The sequence below is a fragment of the Chelonoidis abingdonii genome, chromosome 5 (assembly GCF_003597395.2).
Source record: "Chelonoidis abingdonii isolate Lonesome George chromosome 5, CheloAbing_2.0, whole genome shotgun sequence".
Classification (NCBI taxonomy): domain Eukaryota; kingdom Metazoa; phylum Chordata; order Testudines; family Testudinidae; genus Chelonoidis; species Chelonoidis abingdonii.
The window spans coordinates 57,211,787-57,237,214 of NC_133773.1; the positions used below are offsets into that span (position 1 = coordinate 57,211,787).

At 41.9% G+C, this 25,428-nt stretch overlaps 1 protein-coding gene across 1 annotated transcript in view; it reads left to right on the forward strand.

Annotated features, from left to right (window-relative positions):
• Nucleotides 1-7,501, forward strand: part of SMAD1 (SMAD family member 1) — a 77,925-nt gene extending 70,424 nt beyond the window's left edge. The window contains exons 6-7 of the mRNA XM_032764898.2: nucleotides 1,138-1,394; nucleotides 6,114-7,501. Coding sequence (XP_032620789.1) covers nucleotides 1,138-1,394; nucleotides 6,114-6,257 — 401 coding nt within the window. The 3' untranslated portion in view covers nucleotides 6,258-7,501. The remainder of the gene's footprint in view (nucleotides 1-1,137; nucleotides 1,395-6,113) is intronic.
• Nucleotides 7,502-25,428: the final 17,927 nt, after the last annotated feature.

Genomic DNA, 25,428 nt, shown 5'->3' on the forward strand with positions numbered 1-25,428 from the left:
CAAGATGGTCAAGGATGCAACCCCAGGCTCAGGGTGACCCTGAACCTCTGATTGCCAGAAGCCAGGAGGGGAAAATAGAGATGGATCACTCCAACTGCTCTGTTTAAGATCGTTCTCCTGAAGCTGTGTATTAGCCACTGCTGGAGACAGGATGCTGGGTGAGATGGACCATTGGTCTGACCCAGTATGGCGATTCTTTTGTTTTCATGTTTTTATATGGGAACACCATTTAAATCACACCATTTGTAAGAAGAACAGATTCACAGCTTGAGACATGGCCACTGATTGTTTTGTTAAGATGATATGGGAGTTATGTCATCAGCAAAATTTTATGTGGACAATACTATTAAATGCTGTCAAGATTTTCTTTCTCGGAATTTCATTTACTTTAATACCTCCTGGTATTTTTTCTGGTTTTGCTATTTCAAATTGATTATTCCAACAGTGGAGAACTTGAACCCCAAAGTTCGTAAAGTTTAAAAGCCTGTATTTGGAGCTCACGAGGAGAGATCCCTAGAGATTCCACACCCTTCACCAATATCCCGTAGGGGTTTGCTGTCCCCTAAAGAAAAGGCTGAAGCCATGGCCTCAGATCTTCAGGGGTCCATGAAAAGCCATAGGATTCACATGATGTTAAGCTGTTCCTCTGGACGCTGCACTGAACTGTGCTCCAGCTCCCTAGAAGTGCATCTCTGTTGAAGCTGTCCTAACAGAGACTCATCCTAGCTAATACATGCTGGCGGAGAATCCATCTTGGAGCTGTATTACTATTTTCCGAGGATTCTTTGTTCTCCCTACCCTGGGGCCAGTCAATCCTCTGTCCCCCTTTGTTCCCCTAGTATGAACCCATGTTCTGGCCCTGTAAATCTGTCATCTTGCACTGTTACAGTAGTTTTCTTCTGTGCGGTTTACAAGAAGTGAAACTTTAATGAACAGTTGATTTGAAAAACAAACTTTGGTGGAATCTGGAGGTACAGGTATAACAAAACTTTAAGCAAGTCCTACTAGTGAGTGAAATATAATATTTCTCTTTAAGCTGGAGAAGCATAAAAACATCTCCAAAAAGATGTGTGCCAGACTGTGCATGTGATTATGAATTCATTTGACCTGTCCATAACAAATATTTTTTCCTCTTAGGAGTTCACCTCTATTATGTCGGGGGCGAAGTGTATGCTGAATGCCTGAGTGACAGCAGTATTTTTGTTCAAAGTCGAAACTGCAACTACCACCATGGGTTCCATCCAACCACAGTTTGTAAAATTCCCAGTGGCTGCAGTTTGAAAATTTTCAACAACCAAGAGTTTGCTCAGCTTCTGGCTCAATCAGTGAACCATGGCTTTGAAACTGTGTATGAGCTTACTAAGATGTGCACTATCCGTATGAGTTTTGTAAAGGTAGGTAAGAGTTCAGTTGGGCGCGTGTTTTTTTTGTAATCAAAATAATGTTCCCTTTTGAATTACATTAAATAATCCTGGTGAAAACAGTTCCATTTCATACCTTGTATTGGAGAAGTTCCCCTATCAACAATTACATTGATTGTAAATGTGTGTGATATATTAACACTTTTTTTTATAAAACAAAAGCTGTATGCATGACCTTAAACATACAAAGCTATCCCCTTGGACAAACATCATTTTGTGGTGTACAGAATTTTAAAATCAAAGGTACATCCTGTAGGTTCTTGGTTTCAGATTTCTTCCCATTAAGTTTTATTTAGGTTTGATAATGGTGCAGTTAAGTAGTTCCCATCATGCTTAGCAACTATTCTGATTGCCTCAATAGAACAGAGGTGGGCAAACTTTTTGGCTCGAGAGCCACATCTGGGTGGGGAAATTACATGCAAGGCCATGAATGTAGGGCTGGGGCAGGGGGTTAGGGTGTGGCAGGGGGCTTGGGGCAGGGGGTTGAGGTGCAGGAGGGGTTTGGGGTGCAGGCTTTAGCCTGGTGCCACTTATCTTGAGCAGCTCCGGGGTGGCAGTGGCGCGCAGCAGGGCTAAGACAGGCTTCCTGCCTGCCCTGGCACTGTGCCACTCCCGGAAGCAGCCAGCACCATGTCCCTGTGTCCTTGCGGGGGGGTAGGGGAGGAGGCAAAGGGCTCTGTGTGATGCTCTCGCCTGGGGGTACCTCCCTTGAAGTTCCCATTGGCCTCGGTTCCCAGATCCCAGCCAATTGGAGCTGTAGGGGCCGGTGCCTGCAGGCGAGGACAGCACGCAGTGCCCGCTGCCTTCTCCCCAGGGGCCACAGGGACATGGTGCTGTCTGCTTCTGGGAGTGGCACGGGGCCAGAGCAGACAGGCTGTAGTTTGCTCACCCCTGCATTAGAATCATAGAAACATAGCAGTGAGAAGGGACCTCAAGAGATCATCACTTCAGCCCCCTGCACTCTGAGGCAGGATCAACTAAACCTAGATATCCGTGACAGGTTCTTAATAAACAGGTTCTTCTGACTTCTTCTTAAAGCCTCCAAGGATGGGGATGGGGATTCCACAACTTTCCTTGGAAGACTATTCCAGTGCTTAATTACCTTTACGGTTAGAACATTTTCCCTAATGTCTAACCTAAATCTCCTTTACAGCAGATTAAGCTGTGATGGGTTGGATCACAGAAACCCTCTTGGGAGCTGCCACCCGATGTGCCCAGACTACCTCAGTGTTAGATTGAATATTTGTGTTTTGCAAGCATGGAGACTCCTTCCTTCTCTTTACTGTATATCTGGAAAAGTTAATGCAATAATCTTTGTTTATGACAGCTGAACAGAGTTGATGCACAGTGACTCAAGTTAAAGTTTGGTAATTAACAAGCAACTTTTCCAGGCTTTGTCTTTTCCATACCCTTCAAATAACCACATTATATTCCATAACAATCTCCTACTGTCCGAAGGATCAAAATCGTGAAGTTAAGCTGCCTTTGTAGTGGGCATTTCTTGGACATACTAGCTGGGACTGTCATGTAGATGATTGAAAGATAGGTAGCGTTGTTCCCTGAGGTCTGTCTGGTGATTAGAAATTCTATAAACAAAGTACATTCTGTTCTGTTCTCAGGGTACATGTAAGGATTGTAGCAATGATGTGAGGGACAGAAATGTGGATTGGGATAAAAGTGTCAGCCCAATATTTCAGGACTGCCAAATTAATTGCACAGTATCCTAAAATAGTACCTTAAAGGGACAAGGTGACTTCTTTGGGCATATGCCTTACGGGTTAATATGAGGTTAATACATAGCGTGTTTTTTGTTTTTTGTTTTATTTTTGTGATTCCTGTGGTCCATCTACTGCCTCCCAGCCCGTCCCAAAAGAGATAATTTACTTTATCAAACTACACAGTGAACTTTGTTAGATTTCTTTCTGGATAATTAGTAAATCTTATAACTAACTCAGGTTTAGCTAAAAGAGAACCCATCGGTGCTCTCTCTGTTAACTTGGGCTGATGATATTTCCTATCTAGGATATGACCAATGCCACTTTTCTCCCCAAAATTTGTCCAGTTTAACAACTTTTTATTGTGTACACTACTTTCTTCCATTGGCTGTTTTTATAGCTACAAGAGTGTCCTAGATGTTTTGGGAAGCTTTATCTGTTTCAGTCCTCCCATCCTGTAAAGAAACCTTGGCTCTAGTTGCATGGAGTCAAGTTCCCACCTTAATGTTGATCCATGTGACCTCTTGGTTTTTATGCCTATTACACTACCAAATAGATTCTTCCCATCTCACTCTTTTTAGCCTTAGTACATGAGGTTTCTTCAGTCTTTTTCTAGAGGCCTTACGGGATCCCCAGTAGCATTTATCTTCAATCCTTTTTACCTGTACCTCTCCAGAAGTGCAAAAATACAGAAACATGGTAGCCTCAATTCTGTTTGTATTTAATTGTTTTAAATCAGTTGTTATACTTCTCTCCTCCAAGAGAATACTGTGTCCTGCCTCCCTCCATGTCCTCTGGAAAAGGAGAGACTTGAGGGGAATCTCCAGTAGGACTAGGACTATCATGGGCAACTGTCGTAGTAATATTCCTCGATTTGAACCTTAGAGTTCAAATATAAGGTACTAGCATGAAGTCCTCTAAGCTTAATCTCCAGCTTAGATCTGATAGGCTGCCACCAGGTCAGGAATTGATAGGGCCTGACCCCCCTTTCCTCTCTCTGGTGTCCCCAACCCTCCCCTGGGGGGACCTCCAGATAACCTGTTTCTCTGCTTCCCAAGGAGATAAGCGTTCTTTCCCTCAGGACAATGAGATGCAAATACCAACAGCTTGCTTTGCCTTTTCCCGTTTCCTGCCTTCCCGTTCGAGGGAGACAGATACCTGATAAGAGGTTTCAAATTCTCTGCCTTACTAGAAAGAACTTCCACAAGTTTGAAAAAGAGAGCTTATATAGGAAAAAGGAGAAAAATTACAGAAATAATAACTGCTAAAAATTAATACCGGCTCCTACTTAAGAAAATATGAAACCTAGTCTGATTTAAAAAATAGCCAATTTTAAATAGACCACAAATCACCCAGTATAGTACAAAGCAAAGCATTCATAGCCGATTTTACTTTGTTTCCGTTTTGTACTCACTGCCTTTTAGGTAGAATGATAAGCAAGATTGGAATTAGCAAGATAGCTTGTCCCCTCACAGCCGAGGAAGCAACAAAGGACCCAGCAATCAATCTTAAATACAACACCAAAGCTCCTCATAGCCCCGAATTACTTTGTTTCCCTTTGTACTCACAGACTTTTGTTTAGAATATTTAGATAAGATGGAGGTTAGAAGAAAACTTGTTTACTCATAGCGAGGAAACAACAAAGACCCCCGAGTATACAAATTCCCGCCCCTGACTTTTAAACAATCCAGTTCTCTGATTGGTCCTCTGGTCAGGTGTTTGGTTACCCTTTCCAGGTAAAAGAAACTTAACCCTTACCTTACCTATCTACTTATGACAGCAACACAGGAGCCATAGGTTTGGAAGACAAAGAACTTCCTTGCATTTTAATGTTAGTTCTTCAAAATGCATTGCTATATGAATCTGCTATAGGACTCCCCTTTGAGTCATTATAAACAAGTATGAAAATGTCACCTTGTGAAAAATTCAAAAGCAACATCTGCTTTGGGATTCGTAATGGGACACATGGAGCCTTTCCTCTTCTAGGTCACTATTTCCTATTCAGCCCAGGTCAGTATCGAGTGAAAGCTGAAGAAGATATTCACTGGCTGATGACCTGAGCTTGTGGGCTTAATCCAGTTCCTAGTGCACAGATGTCCATTATTTAAAAAAAAAAAAATCATCCAGCCTGAGACTTTGCACTAATTACACCCTTGTGGCAATTACACCAGAGAAGGCAAAGGCCAAAAAGGCATGGGGCTGAACTGTCCATTCACCCTGAGTTTGTTTGCCCTAGGAAAATAACCTCAGGTTGGTAACCTGGTCAACAAACCCCCAAGAACCCCTAGCTCCTCCATAGTTGAAAACAGTTTGGCTCAACATATTCTAATAGTAAAACTGTTTTTAACGCAATAGCATTCAAACAGTCTATTATGAAAGTTGTGCACACTTTCTGCCGTGGTATTAAAAATGGTTTGGCCCAGCATACTCTAATGTCAAACTGTCTCCACGTGAGGCCAAACCATTTTTAACACCATGTCAGAAGGTGTGCACCGCTTCTATTACAGAATGATTTCTGCTGTGGTGTTCAAAAATGTTCTGGTCCCCACTTGCACTAGCTGAACTGTTTTCAATACCAAGGTCATTTTGGGGTGGGGAGGGAAGAGGAGATTGTTCATAGGTCACTTTTTCCCTAGTGTAGATGGATTCCAGGAGAGTGGTGTCTCAATGGCAACACTGGGGCATACTGGCTGGGTGATAGGGGGCTGCATGCATTACCATTGCCTAATTTGAAGTGAGACTTCAGTTTTCAGGTATCTCAGTCTGTCACCTTAAATCTGCTTCAGATTCACAGGGGGAAATGTGGTAACAGAACTCATGCGAAAATGGCTCCTCTACAGTGGTAACCTCCACCTGTAAGGCTAGGTTATATCTGTTGTCTTTGTACTATGTAAAATGAGATTGTAAAATGTTTCTATGTCAAGGATGTGGAAAATAATGTTAAAGTAATAACTTTTCTATGTGATTTTGTTTGTAGGGTTGGGGAGCTGAATATCATCGCCAAGATGTAACGAGCACTCCATGCTGGATTGAGATACACCTGCATGGCCCCCTTCAGTGGCTGGATAAAGTTCTTACTCAGATGGGCTCACCTCATAATCCTATTTCCTCTGTGTCTTAAAGGGTCCCAAGCTTCTGCAGTTTGGAAACTATTGAGCCTTGCATGTACTTGAAGGATGTATGAGTCAGACACATGTATGAACTAGCAGCAGCTGAATAAGAGCCTTGATAATACTTGACCTCTGTGACCAACTTTTGGATTCAGGGAAAAAGCGCGCCAAAAAAAAAAGCCTTTAACACACTGTTGGTGTCAAGAATTTCAGTTTACATTGTACCGGTCTCTTGTAAAATTGATACATGCAAATTGTTTAGCAGGACTTTGTGTAATAGTTAGGGATGACCAAGCTAATAATCTTTTAGACAGTGTTCCCAAGGGATCTTCCTTGGCACTCTGAGGTCACCTTTCTTTTATATGTTCAGCATTCATTGTTTGTGTTTTCTGGGGTTGATGGCCCATATTGATGAAGTCTGCTTTTCACAGGCTTTCTACAAAATATTTTAAAACCATTTGTCTGTAGTAGTTTGCTCTTCTCTTGAAAGAAAGAAAGAAGCGGGGTGGGAGGTTTAATCATGGTCATGTGTAATAATCTTTATGAAATTGTGTACTGACCATACTGCTGTAAGAATAATGTTAGGTATGCTCTTTGCTAAATGTATGTACAGTGTATTTGAAAGTTTAGAATTAATTAGCTTAGACTAGAGGATTTAGGAATATTTGAGTGGGGAAAAGGGGAGGGGAAATGGCAATTGACATGCAGAATATACTGTAAACGTAGCTTGTTAGTTTAAAGAAATGAAATGGAGGTCTGAACTTTGCTGTGCATTTCATTTATTTTTTTTATAGTGGCTTTATCTTGTTAACTCTGATTATTTTTGCCTCCTCCCTCCCCCCAAAAACAGTTTATATAGCTGGTTAATTCATATAGCTGAGAAGAAGGCAAAATTAATCATTCCTGGGGTCCTGAGACTGCAGCTCTGTATATTTCAAGACAAATTGTACAGTCTGTTCTTGAATTATTGAGCAGTTTTAGGCAGTTTACATAAAAGAAGTAGGCTTTTAATTGTGTAAAAAATTTTGTTTTGCCAAACCTAGTAACCGTTAAATGTTTGGAGGATTTAAAAACTCTGTTTGGATCTATTTCAAACTTTTTTAAAAAATGTTTTTAAAAATTTTTTTACTGGTTTTTGTTTTGGTTTTCTGCTAATCTTTTGTATTCACTTACTCTGTAGTACTTTCAGTACTTTTATTCCAAAACTAAAGGGTCTTCTTTACTGGACGTTTTAAATAAAACCATTGTTATTGCTTACTTTGATTAATGCTTTGTCTTGTCTACTTCTTGGCAGCTTTATAACAACCCAGACAAAAAGATTCTCTTGGATAATACTGCATCAAATGGAAAAAAAATTACTCTACGTTTTAACTTCTGATACAGCTTGGTAGCAATGCTAAGTTAGTACTGGTGATGAGTGATTTCTGTGAGGGAGATGGATTTCTTCATCAGGTGAAAAGAGAATAGATTCAGTAGAACTAATGTGCCCTAATAACTTCATAGACTTTTACTGATTTTTTTTTTTCATCAGAATGGAATATCTGCAGAAACTTTATATACCTCCAGTGAGGACGGATCAGAGATTTGGAACTAAACTGCCACTTTTCCACCCTTTACTGGAGATTTCTAACTGACTAAAATCTTGGGAGCTCAGAGTCAGAAATTCCCTTGAGAATAGCACTGTTACAAAAGTGTATTGGTCTCAGGACCTGCCTATGTTAATGAAGGATTTAGGAGAAGGTATTGTTTGAACATACTTGGGACTGACACAAAGGAAGTGCATTTACTGGCTCTTTGTGTGAGGGCTAGATTATGGCATATGCTGCCCACCTCTGGTTTCAAGCCATTTTGTCTGAGACCCATTGGAATTAAAGTTCACCCCCAGCAGCTGCTTATGCCATTCTCTGGCAAAGTGGACAGCATCTGTCTTTTCTTTTCTCCTTGGTTGTGAAGGGTTTTGCTTTTTCTTGTTTGTTCCTCAGTTGTCATTTCCCCCACACATGCTCTCATCCAAAGTCTACAAGATGCTCAGGGCTGGGGAATCACTGGTGGCATCAGGCTGCCCCTGAGCTGAGTGGGAATAGAGAAGAGCAACTTGGATCAAAGAGTTCCTGCCAGAGCCTGATGTACGTTTTACTGTTCTGCTCCCAACAGTGAGTCAGAAGAAGCAGTGGGCGGGGAAATAGCTTTCCAAGAGCTATATGCAGCTTTATCCACAGTAGTGGCAGCACTGGAAAGTGAAGAGCTGGATGGATCTGAGGTTATGCAGTCATCCCCACTTGATTTCTTGTCTTTGATTCTGTTTCTGCCTTAGATTAGTCTGGTAGCCTCCTTCCCCAGGTAGATGATTGCTTTGAACTGCAAAGCCTTGGTGGCAGGATTCTGGAAAAAATGTCTGAATTAGTGGTAAATCTCTTCAGGGGCAGGGGAGAAAGACACAAATCCTAGCAATCCTTATGATCAGTTGGAAGAAAAATGTACTATTGATCAGGGAGAGGAAAGCAAATAAGATGTTCAACTGTAATTAACCCTGGGGTTCGAGAATAATATTGTCAACACTTGTATTCAGCATCTCATATCAATTCAAATGAGACAAAGATCCAGAAAAGGGCACTGAAAAAATCTTTGGTGGCCTTTGTGGGAGGGAGGTTTTTCATACTAGCAGAGACAAAGAAAACACACTGATCTCCTTCAAAAACTAGGTAAGGTCTGGTGTCTGGTGAGGGGTAATTACAGTTGGGGAAGGTAGCACCACCGATTTAAGGTTAGACTCATAGACTTTAAGGTCAGAAGAGACCATTATGATCATCTAATCTGACCTCCTACACAATGCAGGCCACAGAATCTCACCCACCCACTCCTGTAACAAACCCCTAACCTATGTCTGAGTTACTGAGGTCCTCAGATTGTGGTTTGAAGACCTCAAGCTGCAGAGAATCCTCCAGCAAGTGACCTGTGCCCCATGCTGCAAAGGAAGGCAAAAAACCTCCAGGGCCTCTGCCAGTCTGCCCTGAAGGAAAATTCCTTCCCAACCCCAAATCTGGCGATCAATTAAACCCTGAGCATGTGTGCAAGACTCACCAGCCAGCACCCAGGAAAGAATTCTCTGTAGCAACTCAGATCGCACCAGACACTTTTTTCCATTATATTTTCCATCCTTTTGTCAGTTGCTTATAACTTTTTGCCAAGCTTGAACTCTTTGGACTTAAACTTTCCATTCCAGATGTCTGCCTCATGCTAAACCTTTTTGGAAAGTTTGTCGTTTTTGAGAATGAGGCTATGGAAAAATTGGGTATTTTTGCCGATAATAAAGTCTTGAGAGCTATTCTTTGAAATGCTCTAGTGTCCCCATGCTTTGGAACAAGGAGTCAGAATTTGGCAAGGGCATGGCTTTTGTGTCCAGGATGTTCCTTTTTGCCATCCTGGTGAAAATGCCCAAATATTGGCCTAGTTATAAGCCTTTGCAAAATCCACAGTTTGCACATGCTCCATAGGAACTTTTTTCCTTTAAGCAGCTGAAATTTCCAAAGATTCTGTCCCCACTGACCATGCTCCACCTTCCTCACAGCTCCTGGTGCCAATCCCATGTTGTATGTGCCATCTCTACAAGCAATGAGGCATGCTGCAGCCCAGGGCTGTGGGGCTCAGAAGGACTTTTCCTGAAATTGCTGCTCTGGGCCAGGGTGGGACTGGGCACCAGAAATGAGAGCAGAGAGGAGCCTATCTCTCCTGTGCTTTTGGTTGTTCCACTCCTAGCTGGCAGTATGGAGGAGAAAGTGCCTGATACAAATCCAGAAGCAACAAAAAAAACCCCAAACTTGGATGGGGGAGGGAAAGGAGTAGGTAGTGAGGTTGGGACTATGGAAGAAAGAAACAGTGACTGATAGTTAGAGCCAGAGAGGCTGACTCATTGAGCAAAGAGAATTAAGAACCGGTATGGGGAGGCAGGGGACAGGGGTAAGAGGTGAGAGTTCTCACAAGGAGTTGAAGTATTGGGGCAGAACTGGGACTGGCTGGGCAAAGACATTGGATAAAGGAGTTTAAGGTGGGAGAGACAGCGATTGAGTGAGGAGCCTGGAGAAGGAGAGTGGGACAGGGAGCACAGCAACCTTAATTCTGGCATTTCCTGACTTGAATGCTTGACTCTGTAACCTTAATTCTCTTTTAATACATTTATGTGTAATAGAGACTAACAAAAAAACAAATTGTGTAGCCTAGAGGAGGCCAGTTGGATATTTTTTTTCAGCCCTCTAAGAGAGCAGGCCCTAGGTGTAAACGATGCCTAACTTTTTTGTTTTTACTAGACTTCCCCATATCGGAATGCTGCTATAATGAAGCTTTGACATGTTATAAACCCAGAACCTGATTCTCCACTCAGGTATGCCACCGTAATTCCATTGACTAAATAGTTAAACTGGCATAAAACTGGTATAACGGTGGGGAAGAGTCAGGTCTGCAGCTGGATCTTGCTTGTGTAGATAAGACTGAGGTGTGTTGCTATGGAGCTTCATAAGAGTAAGACATTGTGTAGATGGGGCCTAAAAGGTAATTCGGTTAGAATGGTTACAAAATACCATTTTGCCTTTGTTTTTTTTTCCTTTTTGTAGCATGTAAAAGCGTGTAAGGTGATGTGCTGGATTGGTAAAGTGTGTGTTTCTAATTCATTTCCTGTCTCGCCTGGAATCCACTGATGACTAGAGAACTAGTGAAATGGTGATATCACAAGAGTGAGAGTGAAAGCTGAGCATTGGAGACTTGAATGCATGTTTAGTCAGATGGTTTGAAATTTTCTTTTCTGTTGTGAATGCTTAACTTTAGTAAATTACCGTTTTAGAGCTTGTTGAATCAAGCCTTACTGGTTTAATAAAGGTTTGCAAACTAATGGTCTGTCTGTTCTAAGATGTCCAGAATGTCTTCCAGGTATTTTATTTTAGGAAGATCAGAATCTGACTTTCTTGATGTTTCAGAAAATTAAAAAAACAGAATTTTGTGTTTTCTAAAAAAAAAAATTCAGGCATTTTTATACATAAGCAATAATGGACATAAACCTAATTCTTTAATCTGGACACATTTAAAAGGGAGTGAATGATACTGCTGAATAAATGTGATCTTTGTATTCTTTTCAGCCCTCCAATCTCTGTACTGAGATGTCCCCAACTGCTGCATTTGTTGAGAAGTATATTCAGTATTGCACTTTGATGGTGGCCTTTGTAAGCACAATCATATTACAATAAGTGATGCACAGCTTGAGAACAAGATTTTTTCCATTTGGATCAATCCAAACGAGTTTTGGAGAACTCTACAATAAGTTTGGAATAAAGGGTGGTTTCACTGGGAGTTCTTGACTACATTGCACTGTGTAACCTTTCTAATAAACAAAGAGAGACCTTTGCTAGTATTTTATCATATTTTTACAAAATGTATAACATTTTTTTCAAATAGTTTGGGATGTCTGAGGCAGTGCGAGTGAGGTTTGTCTGATGTACAACTTGATGAAGGTATAAGTAACTTGAAAGGATTTTGAAATGTCCTTTGGAAAGCCTTCCTTTTGAAAATTTAAAACACATAGTGGAAGTGTTCCCTTCTGTATTTGAAACCTTTCTTTCTCTCTTTCTCAAAGTACTGTATCAGGATTCTTAGTCTCCTGATGTCACTGCTGTTTTTTTAATCAAGTGCGTTTTGAGGCCCTATCTCTTTGACTATATTGCAGTAATTTTCCAGCATGGCTATTCCTAAACTTGAATTCAGAAATGCATAAAGTGTTTGCTGTTTGGGATTCAGTCTCATTCAAAGATTTTGGCTGGAGCTGTTTTTGTAGGTCACGATCTTTGTGACATCGCCTTCAACTACACGTTCTCAACGATTTCTGCTGCTATTTATTTGTAATTGTGGTGTATGTCAAAAACACATATGGTACAGAAGGCCACTAATCTATTCTTTTAGTCTGGCCTTGGTATCCTGTTTGCCAGGGCACTAAAATCAATCCTCCCCCTCCTCCTCCTCCTACCATAATCATGGTTTCACAACTACAGTAGTCTTTCTAACTGGGATGAATGCAAATAGTTTGTTCTCTGGGATTATTTATTTTCCCATTACAGAGCTGTTCATACATTTCTTCAGCTTTCCAAAGGCTTTTGATATCTCAATGTTGTGACTTTTTGCATTATGAACCTTTCATGGTATGCACCATTCGTTTTGCTGGGGGTTTTTTTTGTATTGTCATATTCCAAATCCCTGTTCACCCCTTTGCAAGTTACTAGTGTTTTCATAGTCTGATTTATTAATTACTTTCTGGTTCCTTCTGTTCAGCACACTAGCCTCTTGTTCAGCTTCTTGAGATTCATGATTCAGAACTGTGTGAACTCTGAGTGTGTGCCTAAATATACAATGTAACTCTTACCATCACCAGTCATGATATAGAAATATATCTTTCACAGGCATCTCACAATTCATTTTGCCCACATCTATATATGTGTGGGGAGAGAGAAGTAAGTTGGCACTTAAGTTCAGACTCTCCTTTGCTGTGCCTGATACTCTACAGATCACTTCAGGCAGACTTTCTACCACATCATTCTGGGGTCACTAGCATTTTATCCTTGTCTACCTCTGAACCACCTTTTCTCTACTTATGGCTAATCCATTCCCTTGTTTTGTCCAACTCCTTCCACACAACTCTTTTTGCCAAATGGTTTTCTCATAACTGCTGGATGGCATATGTTCCAGTCAGACAACAAGGCTTTAAAGTGCAGTTGCCAAAAGGCAGATGATGAATTGCAGATTTTCATCAGTTTTGGAAACCAACCAGACAAAGATGCAAATTTCATAGGCTCCACATTTGTTGCTGTTTTAGCCCCTCCAATGAAGGAGGAGGATCCTTGTAATTTTATCTTAGTTTTGCTCTGGGTTATGTACCAGCTCTCATTTTAAAGGTCATTTTCATTTTAAAGCCCTTTTTCCAGTAGCTAGCATTTTATTTTCATCCAACTGAAACCACATAAGTTGTCAGCCAATATGCATAATTTTTGTTTGTATTTAGTGGTTTGATTGCCTGAATGTTGCCTCCAGTTTTACAAATAAACTCTGTAGTTACTACCTTTTTTTATTGGACAGGTGACTTGATTCCATTTTTTTCCCCAAAGTTATTTTTTTAATGACTGAGTTATATAACTTTGAAAAGCAGCTACTGCACGTTTCATAGTCTCTTATTAGTTGCAAACAATGTTGCTAATTCCCTGAGAGAATACTCTTGCAGCTCCATTTGTATTACACTGAGTTTGTACAGTACCATTCTAGTGAATGGAAAGGGAAACGGGGGAGGCGTTTTCACTAAGATTTTAGTATTGCATCTCCATCTATAGCCATTATGTTGATGAAAATGCTATGGTAATATCAGCAGATATTTTAACTACCAGTTTTAACACATGCTGTAATTTTAATTGAGTAACTTAAGTGGGCAGAAGCAGAGAATTCAGATTTATGATAGCCAGTCCATCCTTAAACTTTTGCTTAATTAATAAGGGCTGTTCTCTTTTAAAGAGAGGTGTCTTGAAAGCCATCTAGAAGTTTCTTTTAGTAATGGACATTTTAATTCCTATGTATCAAGCAGTTTCCACTTATGTAACCATCCAGGTGGAGTTCAGGATTCTGTGTTCTCCTTACTATGGCAGGAACCCTACCACATCGAAGGCTGTATCTACCCTACAAAATTTGGTTGACTGAAGTTTTGGTGGCTTACAGCTGCCAACTTTTTACATGCACACTTGGCTGCCTGTGTTGTGCTGTATCCTCACCATGAGTGATGGCATCTACAGAAGATGTGGTATCTCTCAGGTACGGTGTGCCTTGCACTATTGTCTGGGGCAATGCCTTGTGGAACATTTTTGCTGTGCTTTTTGGGATACCAGCAATTCACTCAAGGATTTCTGGGAACTTAGGAGTCAGTTTCCCACAGGGTCATTTTCTTCATCCCATAACACTTATTCCATCACATAATTTTTGCATTATTTTATTCTCCCAGTTCCACATGCCACTTTTTGGTGGTTGTCATTTCTGTGGCACAAGCATGGACCCTGTATAGTTCAGCACAATTCTCATGTCTTTTGCTAATATAGGATGCCACAATTCTGTATCTGCAGAACATCAACAATTACCACTACTAGTGGTGCAGTAATGAAGATGAGATGCCTGAGGCTGATGTATGGATGAAGGAGGCAGCAAATAAAAAAAAAAAAGGTTGTTGCAGGCATTCGTGGAGAAGCATGATGGATAGGTGCTTCTGGTCCTGAAAAATGAGCACTGAGTGGTGAGATCATGTTGTAATGCAGATTTGGGATGAGGAGCAGTGGCTGCAGAACTTTGAGGTGCAATAGGCCCCATTCCTGGATCTATGTGCCAAGCTTGCCCCAACCCTCCACTATTAGGACAACAGAATGAGAGATGCATTGACAGTGGAAAAGTGAGTGGTAATCATGGTCTGGAAGCTTGCAATACCAGATTGCTATCAGTCAGTTGGCCATTTGTAGATTTTTTTTTTTTTTTTCATTGTCCTTTACCTGCACAAGGCCATTCTGTCTCCTGTACAGAACTATGGCTCTTGGAAATGTACAGAAAATAGCAGATGGATTTGAAGCACTGGACTGTGGTGGAGTACACAGGGCACATCCCTATTCTGGCACCACCCCACCTTGCCAGTGAGTAATAAATTGAAAGGGGTGCTTCTCCTTGGTTATGCAAGTGCTAGTGGATCACCGAGGACTCAGAGTCATAGAATATCAGGGTTGGAAGGGACCTCAGGAGGTCATGTAGTCCAACCTCCTGCTCAAAGCAGGACCGTCCCCAACTAAACCATCCCAGCCAAGGCTTTGTCATGCCTGACCGTAAAAATCTCTGAGAGGAGATTCCACCACCTCCCTAGGTAACCCATTCCAGTGGTCCCACACTCCTAGTGAAATAGTGTTCCCTAATATCCAACCTAAACCTCCCGCACTGCAACTTAAGAGCATTACTCCTTGCTCTGTCATCTGGTACCACTAAGAACAGTCTAGATCCATCCTCTTTGAAACCCCCCTTTCAGGTAGGTGAAAGCAGCTATCAAATCCCCTCTCATTCTTCTCTTCTGCAGACTCAATAGTCCCAGTTTCCTCAGCCTCTCATCCTAAGTCATGTGCTCCAGTTCCCTAATCATTTTTGTTGCCCTCCGCTGGACTCTTTACAATTTTTCCATATCTTTCTTGCAGTGTGGGGACCAAAACTGGACACAGTACTCCAGATAAGGTCTCATCAATGCTGAATAGAGGGGAATGATTACGTCCCTCGAACTGCTGGCAATGCGCCTACTTATACAGCCCAAAATGCCATTAGCCTTCTTGGCAACAAGGGCACGCTGTTGTCTCCTATCCAGCTTTTCGTCCACTGTAACCCCTAAGTCCTTTTCTGCAGAACTGCTGCCTAGCCACTCGGTCCCTAGTCTGTACCATAGCATGGGATTCTTCTGTCCTAAGTGCAGGACTCTGCATTTATCCTTGTTGAACCTCATAAGATTTCTTTGGCCCTTCCTCTAATTTGTCTAGGTCCTCTGTATCCTATCCCTACCCTCCAGCGTATCTACCACTCATTCCAGTTTAGTGTCATCTGCAAACTTGCTGAGGGTGCAATCCATGCCATTCCTCCGATCATTAATGAAGATATTGAACAAAACCGGCCCCAGGACTGATCTTGGGGCACTCCGCTTGATACTGGCTGCCAACTAGACATGGAGCCATTGACCAGTACCCGATGATCTAGCCAGCTTTTCTAACCACCTCATAGTACATTCATCCAGCCCATGCTCTTTAACTTGCTGGCAAGAATACTCCCTGGAGACCATATCAAAAGCCATATCAGAGCCAGTTATTTCATCATAGAAGGCATTTAAGTTAGTCAGGCATGACTTGCCTTTGTGAATCCTGATAACTTCCTCTCCTCTAAGTGCTTCGAAATTGATTCCTGAGGACCTGCTTCTTATTTTTTCCAGGAACTGAGGTAAGGCTGACTGGTCCTGTGTTCCCCGAGATCCTCCTTCCTTTTTAAAGATGGGTATTACATTAGCCTTTTCAGTCATCTGGGACCTCTGATCACCATGAGTTTTCAAAGATATTGGCAATGGCTCTGCAATCATATCAACCAACTTCTTTAGCACCCTCGGATGCAGCGCATCCGGCCCATGACTTTGCTTCGTCCAGTTTTTCTAAATAGTCCTGAACCACTTCTTTCTCCACAGAGGGCTGGTCACTTCCTCCCCATGCTGTGCTGCCCAGTGCAGTAGTTTGTGAGTTGACCTTGTTCATGAAGACAGAGGCAAAAAAAGCATTGAGTACATTAGCTTTTTCCACATCCACTGTCACTAGGTTGCCTCCCCCATTCAGTACGGGGCCCACACTTTCTCTGACCACCATCTTGTTGCTTCACTGACACCAATGTGAGTTGGTCATGGAAGGTGCAAGATGCTGTCATCTTTAAGAATGCAGGACTTTTCCAAAAGCTGCAAGCAGGGAAATTGCCTGACTGCCTTACTAATATTGGTGAAGTTGACATGCCAGTAGTGATTTGGGGAAACATTTGCTCACCTGGCTTATGAAATTATACACTGGCCACCTTGAGAGAACCAAGGAATGACTGAACTATTGGCTGAGCAGGTGCAGAATGGCTGTTGAATGTGCTTTGGCAGACTTAAAGCTTGCTGGTGATGTTTAATGCTAGATTGGATCTCAGTGAGGCAAATGCACAACATGCAGCAGCAATACGAACATTACATAATGTTTGAGAAGCAAAAGGGGAAAGGCTACCAGCAGGATGGAAGGGTGAAGTGTGCCAACTGCCGATTTTGGCCAGACACAAAGGCTATGTGGCTGAGGGAGGCCTTAAAATATATCATTTGAACAGTCAGCCATAGTAGTATTGTGTGTGTACACTAATTCCTGTTAGTCTACCCCTCTGCAAAAATATGTGACATATCTACTCTGTGCAAACTAATCAATACATATACTCTGGTTTTCAAAAACTAAAAGTTTGTGTGTAACTGAACAAGCAACAAACTTGAATGGCAAATAAACAAGATGAAAACATTTTAGCCGCACTCTCTTAGGGTGACCCATACTTATAAAGCACAAGTAAAACAAACACTAATTTACATATTAAAATGCTTCATTCATGGTAAAAACAGTGCAGTGTGATTGCTGGTGGATCCTGGTAATCACAGGCCAGTATCGGTATAGTCATGATTCTCCTTGTGTTCCCCGGATGTAAAGTGTAGAGGTAAAGGTTTATGCCATGCTGTCACGTGTTGTTCTGGCTGGTGGTGGGAGCAATATGTAGAGTTCTTCCCATGGAAGAAAGGCTGCTGTTTACAGGGTCTGTAGGCATTTAGCTGATTAATATAGTGCAACATCTGCCTTTGTAACCTGAACAAAGCCACAATGTCCTAGTGCACTTTCCAGTGAGACTTTTGGTCCCTTTGTCTCTCCTCGAGCTGGAAGTCGGTTAGTGGACCCAGGTAATGCAATGTCTACACTAGCACTCCATCAATGGAAATTAGTCAACTTTAGCCCTAAGTTGTTCAGGGGAAGGTGGTGCTGTTTGGGGGACTCTAACCTGGGAAGCAGTAACTCCTGAAAAATATTTGGGCTGGGGTAAGCGTGTATGGATAATCAATTGAACATGAGCTCTAGTGTGACTCTGTGGCCGAAAGGGCTAATGTGATCCTTGGATGCATAACCTCTCTACTCCGGTTCAAGATTCCAGTTTGTTACCTCTGCGTTTGGTACTGGTGCATCCATTGCTGGAATACTGTGTCCAGTTCTGGTATCCACAATTCAAGAATACATTGGAGAGGGTTGATACACGGAAGTTCAGAGAAGAGCCACAAGAATGATTGAAGGATTAGAAAATATGCCCTATTGTGATAGACCATTTTAGCTTAACAAAGAATGTTAAGGGGTGACTTGATTATTTAGAAATACTTAAGTGAAGAACAGATTCCTCATAATAGGCTCTGCAATCTGCCCAAGAAAGATATAACATGATCCAATGTCTAGAAATTGAAGTTACACAAATTCAGACTGGAAATAAGATGTGAATTTTTGACAATGAAGGTAATTAACTATTGGAACAATTTACGAAGGGGCGTGGTACATTCTGTATCAGTGGCAATATTTAAATCAAAGAGTGGATGTTTTTCTAAAAGATGCAGTAGGAATTATTTTGGGGACATTCTGTGGCCTATGTTTATAGAGGTTATCTGACAAGATGATCAGAATGGGCCCTTCTGAACTTGGAATCTGTGAATCTATCATGTCAATGTAACTGAGTGCCAGTATTTGTCGGAGACAAATTTTAGGTATGGACATATTCAAAACTAAGTCGCTTTAGGTTAATGTAACTTTATAGTGCAGACCAGGACTAAAACAAATAAATCGGGGGATGCACCTCCTTGCTCATTGAGGGAAGGTCTCATAAGAGAAACACAGTTCTCAGTAACCTACGCCACTGTATAGAAAGGACTTAGGCCTGGTCTACTCTTAAAAATTAGATCAACCTAGCTATGTCACTCAGGATTGTGAAAAATGTTGTGCCTTGTGTTGTGTAGTTATGTCATCGTAACTCTCAGGTACGAGGTACAGCTAGGTTGATGGAAGAATTCTTACGGCCTTTGTTATATTGGCTCTTGGAGTGCAGTCTCTGTCATCCTCTGGGTGTCTAAGAAATGGGGAATGAAACCCAATTATTGCACTGAATGCTCAGAAGCTGCCACAGTGAAAATGATTTCACCTGACAGAACCCTGGTTTCTGAAATCCAGCAGTATTCTGAGATTAGCAGTTGCACTAAATTACTTTACATTAAGGGCACATCTTGACTGGCAACATTAAAGCGCTGCCGTGACAGCGCTTTAACGTGGTTTGTGTGGTCATGGCAGAGTCTCCCAGCGCTCTAAAATAACCACCTCCATCAGGGGTGTAGCTCCCAGCACTGGTGCACTGTCTATACTGGCACGTTACAGCCCTGACACTTGCAGCACTCGGGGGTGTTTTTTCACACCCTGGAGCGAGAAAGTTGCAACACTGAAATTTGCCAGTGTAGACGAGCCTTAAGACTCCAAGCTGGCACCTCTCCAGCCAGTTACTTTTTATAATTTGAGGGCCTGCTTCTCTTGTTGATAAAGTTCTCTATACACACTGTTAGAAAATTGGTCTGAAGCTGGTTCAAACACAGCTCCCCATGAAACTGATTATGAATACACTTTGGATTATAGTGAGCCAAGCGACCAGAGGAACTAGTGAACAGGAGCAGTTAACAGAATTTTGCAAAGGAGTTCTCCAGCTGAAGGAGAAACAGCTCTGACTTTGAGGTGAGTTTGTCTGTGCTTGCTGCTTGACTGAAGTACATAGTGTGGTCTGTCTGGAGGGGCTGTGTGCTTAGGCTACCGGCCTGCTAGGCAACACTTAAGCAGGGGTAGTCAATGAGGCGGACCATAGGCCAAATCCAAACTGCCAGAAGCTTTTGAACAGACCATGAAATCTTTCTATTTACTTATTATTATTGCTATTGTTATTGCGGTGTGAAAAATGTTTCTCTGAGTCTGGACCTTGACTATACTTGACTAAGAAATTTGGACCTTGACACAAAATAAATGACTACTCTTGGCTTAGAGCTTCTTAACAAGGCTTTGGTCCCTAAGCCTGTTAGCACCCATTAACTGTTAAACAGGGGGAGGGGCTACTCAGGGAGAACCGGAGTTTAAAAAGCCAGCTCCTAGGTGACCAGGGGGCTGGTGAACAAGATCAGCTCACAGGAGTTTTGTGAGGAAATTTAAAGGGGGAACCTGAGATCCACACATACCTGATTAACATTGTCTAAACTTAGGTCAGTAAAGCCCCCCCCCCCCCCAAAAAAACCAACCCTAAACCAAAAGCCGCAGGAGTAAAAAGAATGCAAGCAGAAGTCCACCAGCAGAATGGGAGCTATTCAGCTTATTGCAGTGAATGTAGCATTTATGATCATCTGCCTGGTGGGCTGGTGGCATGCGTAAGGAGCTCATAGCTCTGAAGGCCAGAGTAGCTGACCTGGAGGATCTTGGGGAGAGACAGAGATAGATGAGACTCTCTGCGACACAGTAGAGCCATGCCAACCTCAGTCCTGCAGCCTGTCTTCTGTCAAGGAAGATGAAAGTCTCTGGGAAGGAGAACATCCAAGTGGAGTGGAAGGAAATGATCCCATAGTTGGGGCCCTCCTTCACTATGATGTCAGGGTATCCTCTCACACTGAGGATACCTCTTTGCAGGAGGGAATGCCAGTAATTAGGAAGATAGGTAATAATAATGGGGGATCCAATTATTAGAAATATAGATAGATTTATGATGACCAAGAGAAGTACACAGTGACTTGCCTGCCAGGTGTGAAGGTTGCGGATCTCTTGAGATATCTAAAGGGGGTTTATATACAGTTCTGGGAAGGAACTGGCAGTTGTGGTACACGTAGATATCAATGATATACGGCAAGAGAGAAGAGGGATCTTGGAGGCCAGACTTAGACTTCTAGGTAAGAGATTAAAATCCAGGACCTCTATGGTAGCATTCTCTGAAATGATTTTAGTTCCACACGGAGGGCCAGTTAGACAGGCAGAGCTGCAGGGTCTCAATGCATGGATCACACAATGGGGTAGGGAGGAGAGATTTAGGTTTATTAGGAACTGGGGAGCCTTTTGGGAAAGGAGGAACCTATATAGCAGAGGTCTAGAAACTGTGGGATGTGCCCCCCTAGCGGAGGGGAAGGGTGTGGTGGGGCTTAGGCCAGTCCCCCAGGGAAGTTGGGAGGGAGCAGCATCCAGCCCTGTTCCACTCCACTCTCAGCTCTGCTCTGGTCCAAACCACACTCCCGGCCCTAACTATGGCCTGGCTGCAACTCTGCATCTGGCCTTTCCTAGCCCCAGACCCACCCCCAGCCTCGGCCCCTTACCTGTCTGCATTCCCCCTGACCCCTGGGAGCTGTGACCCTGCTCCTGGCCCTGACTCGGGCGTTGGGGTCGGGGAACAGGGGACCCTGAAAAGTTTGGGACCACTGCTATACAGGAAGGCAAATAGAAAGGAGCATAAACTCTGGCAAATCAAGTGTAAAAGTTGTTATTAGGCAGACCAAAAAAGATCTGTAAAAAGGGACAGAGTCCTGTGGCACCTTATAGACTAAAGACGTATTGGAGCACAAGCTTATGCTCCAATACGTCTTTAGCCTATAAGGTGCCACAGGACTTTTTGTAACTGTGGTTTGTAATCTATCACTTAAATGAGCCTCTGGATCAGATGACTGGAGGATTGCTAATGTGGCACTAATTTTTAAAAAAGGCTCCAGAGGTAATCCTGGTAATTGCAGGTCAGTAAGCCTAACTTCAGTACCAGCCAGATTGGTTGAAACTATAATGAAGAACAGAATTACCAGACACCTAGATAAACACAATTTGTTGGGGAATAATCAACATGGCTTTTGTAAAGAGAAATCGTGCCTCTCCAATCTACTAGAATTCTTTTGAGGAGGTCAACAAACATTAGGAAAGGGATAGATAGTAAAACAGTATATATTATAATGCCACTATATAAATTCATGGTACTGTCTGCAGTTATGGTCACCCCATAGCTCAGTGGTTTGAGCATTGGCCTGCTAAACCCAGGGTTGTGAGTTCAGTCCCTGAGGGGGCCATTTGGGGCAAAAATCTGTCTGGGGATTGGTCCTGCTTTAAGCAGGGGGTTGGACTTAGATGACCTCCTGAGGTCCCTTCTGACTCTGATATTCTATATCAAAAAAGTTAAAATTGGAAAGTACGGAGAAGGGCTACAAAAATCATTAGCGGTATGGAACAGCTTTCATATGAAGAAAGATTTAAAAGACTAGGACTGTCTTTTTTCCAAGCTGAATGACTAAGGGGGGATATGAAGGAAGTCTATGAAACCATGAATGATATGGCGCAAGTGAATAAGGAAGTGTTATCTACTTCACATAACACAAGACCCAGGAGTCACCCAATAAAGTAGGCAGCAGGTTTAAAACAAACACAACTCAGTCAACCCATGGCACTCATTGCCAGGGGGTATTGTGAAGGCCAAAACTATAAGAGTTCAAAAAAGAATTAGATAACTTCATGGAGGATGGGTCCATCAATGGTAAATTAACCAAGATAGTCAGAGATGCACCCGATCACCGTTCATGTCACGCTCCTTGTTAGTTCCAGCGCAGGTCAGCAATAATATTTAGCATTTTATAGCTTCAAGGTATTGTACTAAGGATTAACTAATGAGGACTAAATTTAGGAGCTCTGTCATATTCTCAGTCCATCAGACCATGTTTCCCAAGCCATAGAAAGTGGTCTTCATTTTAAGGTTGCTGGGTGGTGTATTTGAAATGAATTAGATGTTCTTTCAGTAGTTACCAATGGACAAGTGTCCACAAAACCACTATGGTTCTCAAGTGACCCACTTTTCTGGCAGTTTCAGCACGGAGACTTTCAGACCTAGCTTCTCGCCCCTCCAGGTGGTTCTTTTAGGTCAGGACTGAGGCCCAGCAGCGTAGGGAAACTCACTGTAGCCCACATTGTACTGGTCTATGGATAAACAGTGGACTTCTCCAACATCAACCGATCATTCCAGAGGCAGGAGGGTGTAATGGGTTTTTTTGATGTCCTGATTTTTGGATCTTTTTCCTATATAGGCTCCTATTACTCCCCACCCTCATCCTGATTTTTCACATTTGCTGTCTGGTCATCGTGGTTTTTCATGCTTGATTTTTTACATTAAAATCTTGGGTCTTTCTGTCCTGCTTTCCTGGAAGACTTGATGAATAACTAGAATTAATAGAATTTTGATGGAAACAAAATTACCAGTCCAGGTCAGCCTAGACTAAACTACAAAAATTTCTAGCCTGAAGCAAAGGATTAGGATGTATCTAGACTACTCTTTACAAAAGTGTTAACTACCTCAAGTGAACTAGCAATCAGATCAGTTCCCTCAGTGATATTTATTCAGATTGAAAGACTTTGTTTTTTGTTTCTTTAACACCTATTAAACTATAGCTCTTGGAAGAAAAGCTGTTTAAGAGTGTAACACTCCGGCTACTTCAGATAAAAGCTGAGAGATCTCCCAATAAACATCTGCAAATCATCCAAAAAGTCTTCAAAAAAAGAAAGAAAAGGCAAGACTTGACATTAATTGATGATAATCCAAAAGGAAGAAAGCAGTTCTTTGTTTTTCCTTTGGAAAACATGCATCTTTCAGGTCCTTATGCATCATAAAGAACTCCCCACCCCAAAAAACAGTTAAGGCTCTCTCTGTATCTTCTCTCTGTAGATCCCTCTTTTAAATTCCAATTTAGAATCATTGTATGAATTATAAATATCATGTGATGAGGATAACCAGCCTTAGGTGTCCGCTCAGTCTTCCAAAAAAGGTCAGCTGTAATTTTTTCAAAAATAACCATCACTAAAATACTTGCAGCCCTGGTAGCTGAATTTCAAAGGGGAAAAAACAACTGGGGAAACTGCATATCAGGGCTCTCTCAATGTCTGTGATTGCTAATGCCTTATGGAAAAGTTTGTTCTACAAGTAAGTTGGTAGGCAGGATGGGACTTAAAGGTGACCTGCAAAGGAAAAGAGGGATGAGTCATCTTTTTTGGTTTTGTGATGTGTAAAAATGCCCTCTTAAGATCCCTGTTAAGGTTTCTCCATTTAAGAAAAATCTGCTTGTTGCTAACAGGCACGTTAAATCTGGTCTTTCTCGGTTTAGTTGGAGATCTTTCTTAAGTGACTTTGATAGTTGGGGAGATCTCTGCTATTAACTGAAGGGATAGGGAGTTAAATGTTCAATAAAAGTGTTACTTCCAATTCTACTCAGGTATTTGTATTAAATAGGTGTTCACAAAAATCAGATTTGTCTAAGTAAAAACCCCATCCCTGCTTAGATGCTGATCCTCCAAATGCTTGTACATGTACTTTATGTAGTGAGTAGTCTCATTAATTTGAACACAATGACTCCTGTGTGTTGGCATATTGGGGCCTTAGTTAATCAGGTTTCACTTTTACGGTTTCTCTGATATTCTTCAGTTTCCTGGATCGTCTTCCAGTAAAAACAGCATACTCAAGATCTGAATTTCTAATGTTAAAACTCAGAAGTCATCCCCACTCTCTCCCACCACTTAAAGCCCTGCCAAAAAAACATGCTACAAAAATGTATACAAATTCATAACAAAAACAAAGTGGGAGAAGGGCATAGTCCTTATCTCCCTCTTCCCACCCATTTGTGATCACCTTTAAAGATCTAATCCTGAGTAGTTGAGACACATAGTATGAAAAATAGGCTCGAGAAAGTTTGGGGCCAGGCTCATAGATTTGAGACTCAAATTCACTTATGAAAAACTGAAGTTGTGGCTATGATAAATTTGGTCCTTATAGTTAAGTCAGATCAGGCCAGGATTTCTAAAAGTATGGTAAGAAAGGCAATCAAAGTGTAATCTGAAAGCCTTGTATATGACACAAGGGTTTAGAGAGACAAGCTGGGTGAGAAAATACCTTTTTTTGGACCAATTTCTGTTGGTGAGAGAGACAAACTTTTGATCTTATACAGAGCTCTTCAAGATTAAGTGATTTTAACACTGATATAAGTACAACAGTGCGGTAAAGTCCCAGGGCTGGTCTACACTAGAAAATTAGATGAATCCAAATATGCCGTTCAGGGGGGTGAAAAATCCACACCTCAGAGTGACTTAGTTAATCTGACCTAACTCTCTGTGTAGACAGTGCTAGGTCAATGGAAGAATTCTTCTGTCAACCTAGCTACCGCCTCTCAGGAGGTGAATTACGTATGTCGACAGGAGAAGCCCTTCCATCAGCATAGGTAGGATCTGCACTACAGTGGTGCACAGGCAGCTGTGCTGCTGTAGTGTTTCAAGTGCAGACAGACCCCCAATGTAGATGTGCTGCCTGGTAGACCAGTGTGAAGTGGGGCTGGCACTGCCAGCATAACTTAACTTTGGTTTGAAACTACACAGCAGTAAAAATGCCTAATGTAGGCATGCCCTAATACAGTGATTTTTATCTGCAGTCCCCTAAAAATTTTTGAATGGAAGTGCGGACTGCTTTCAAAATCTTACACATAGTCTTTTTGGACCA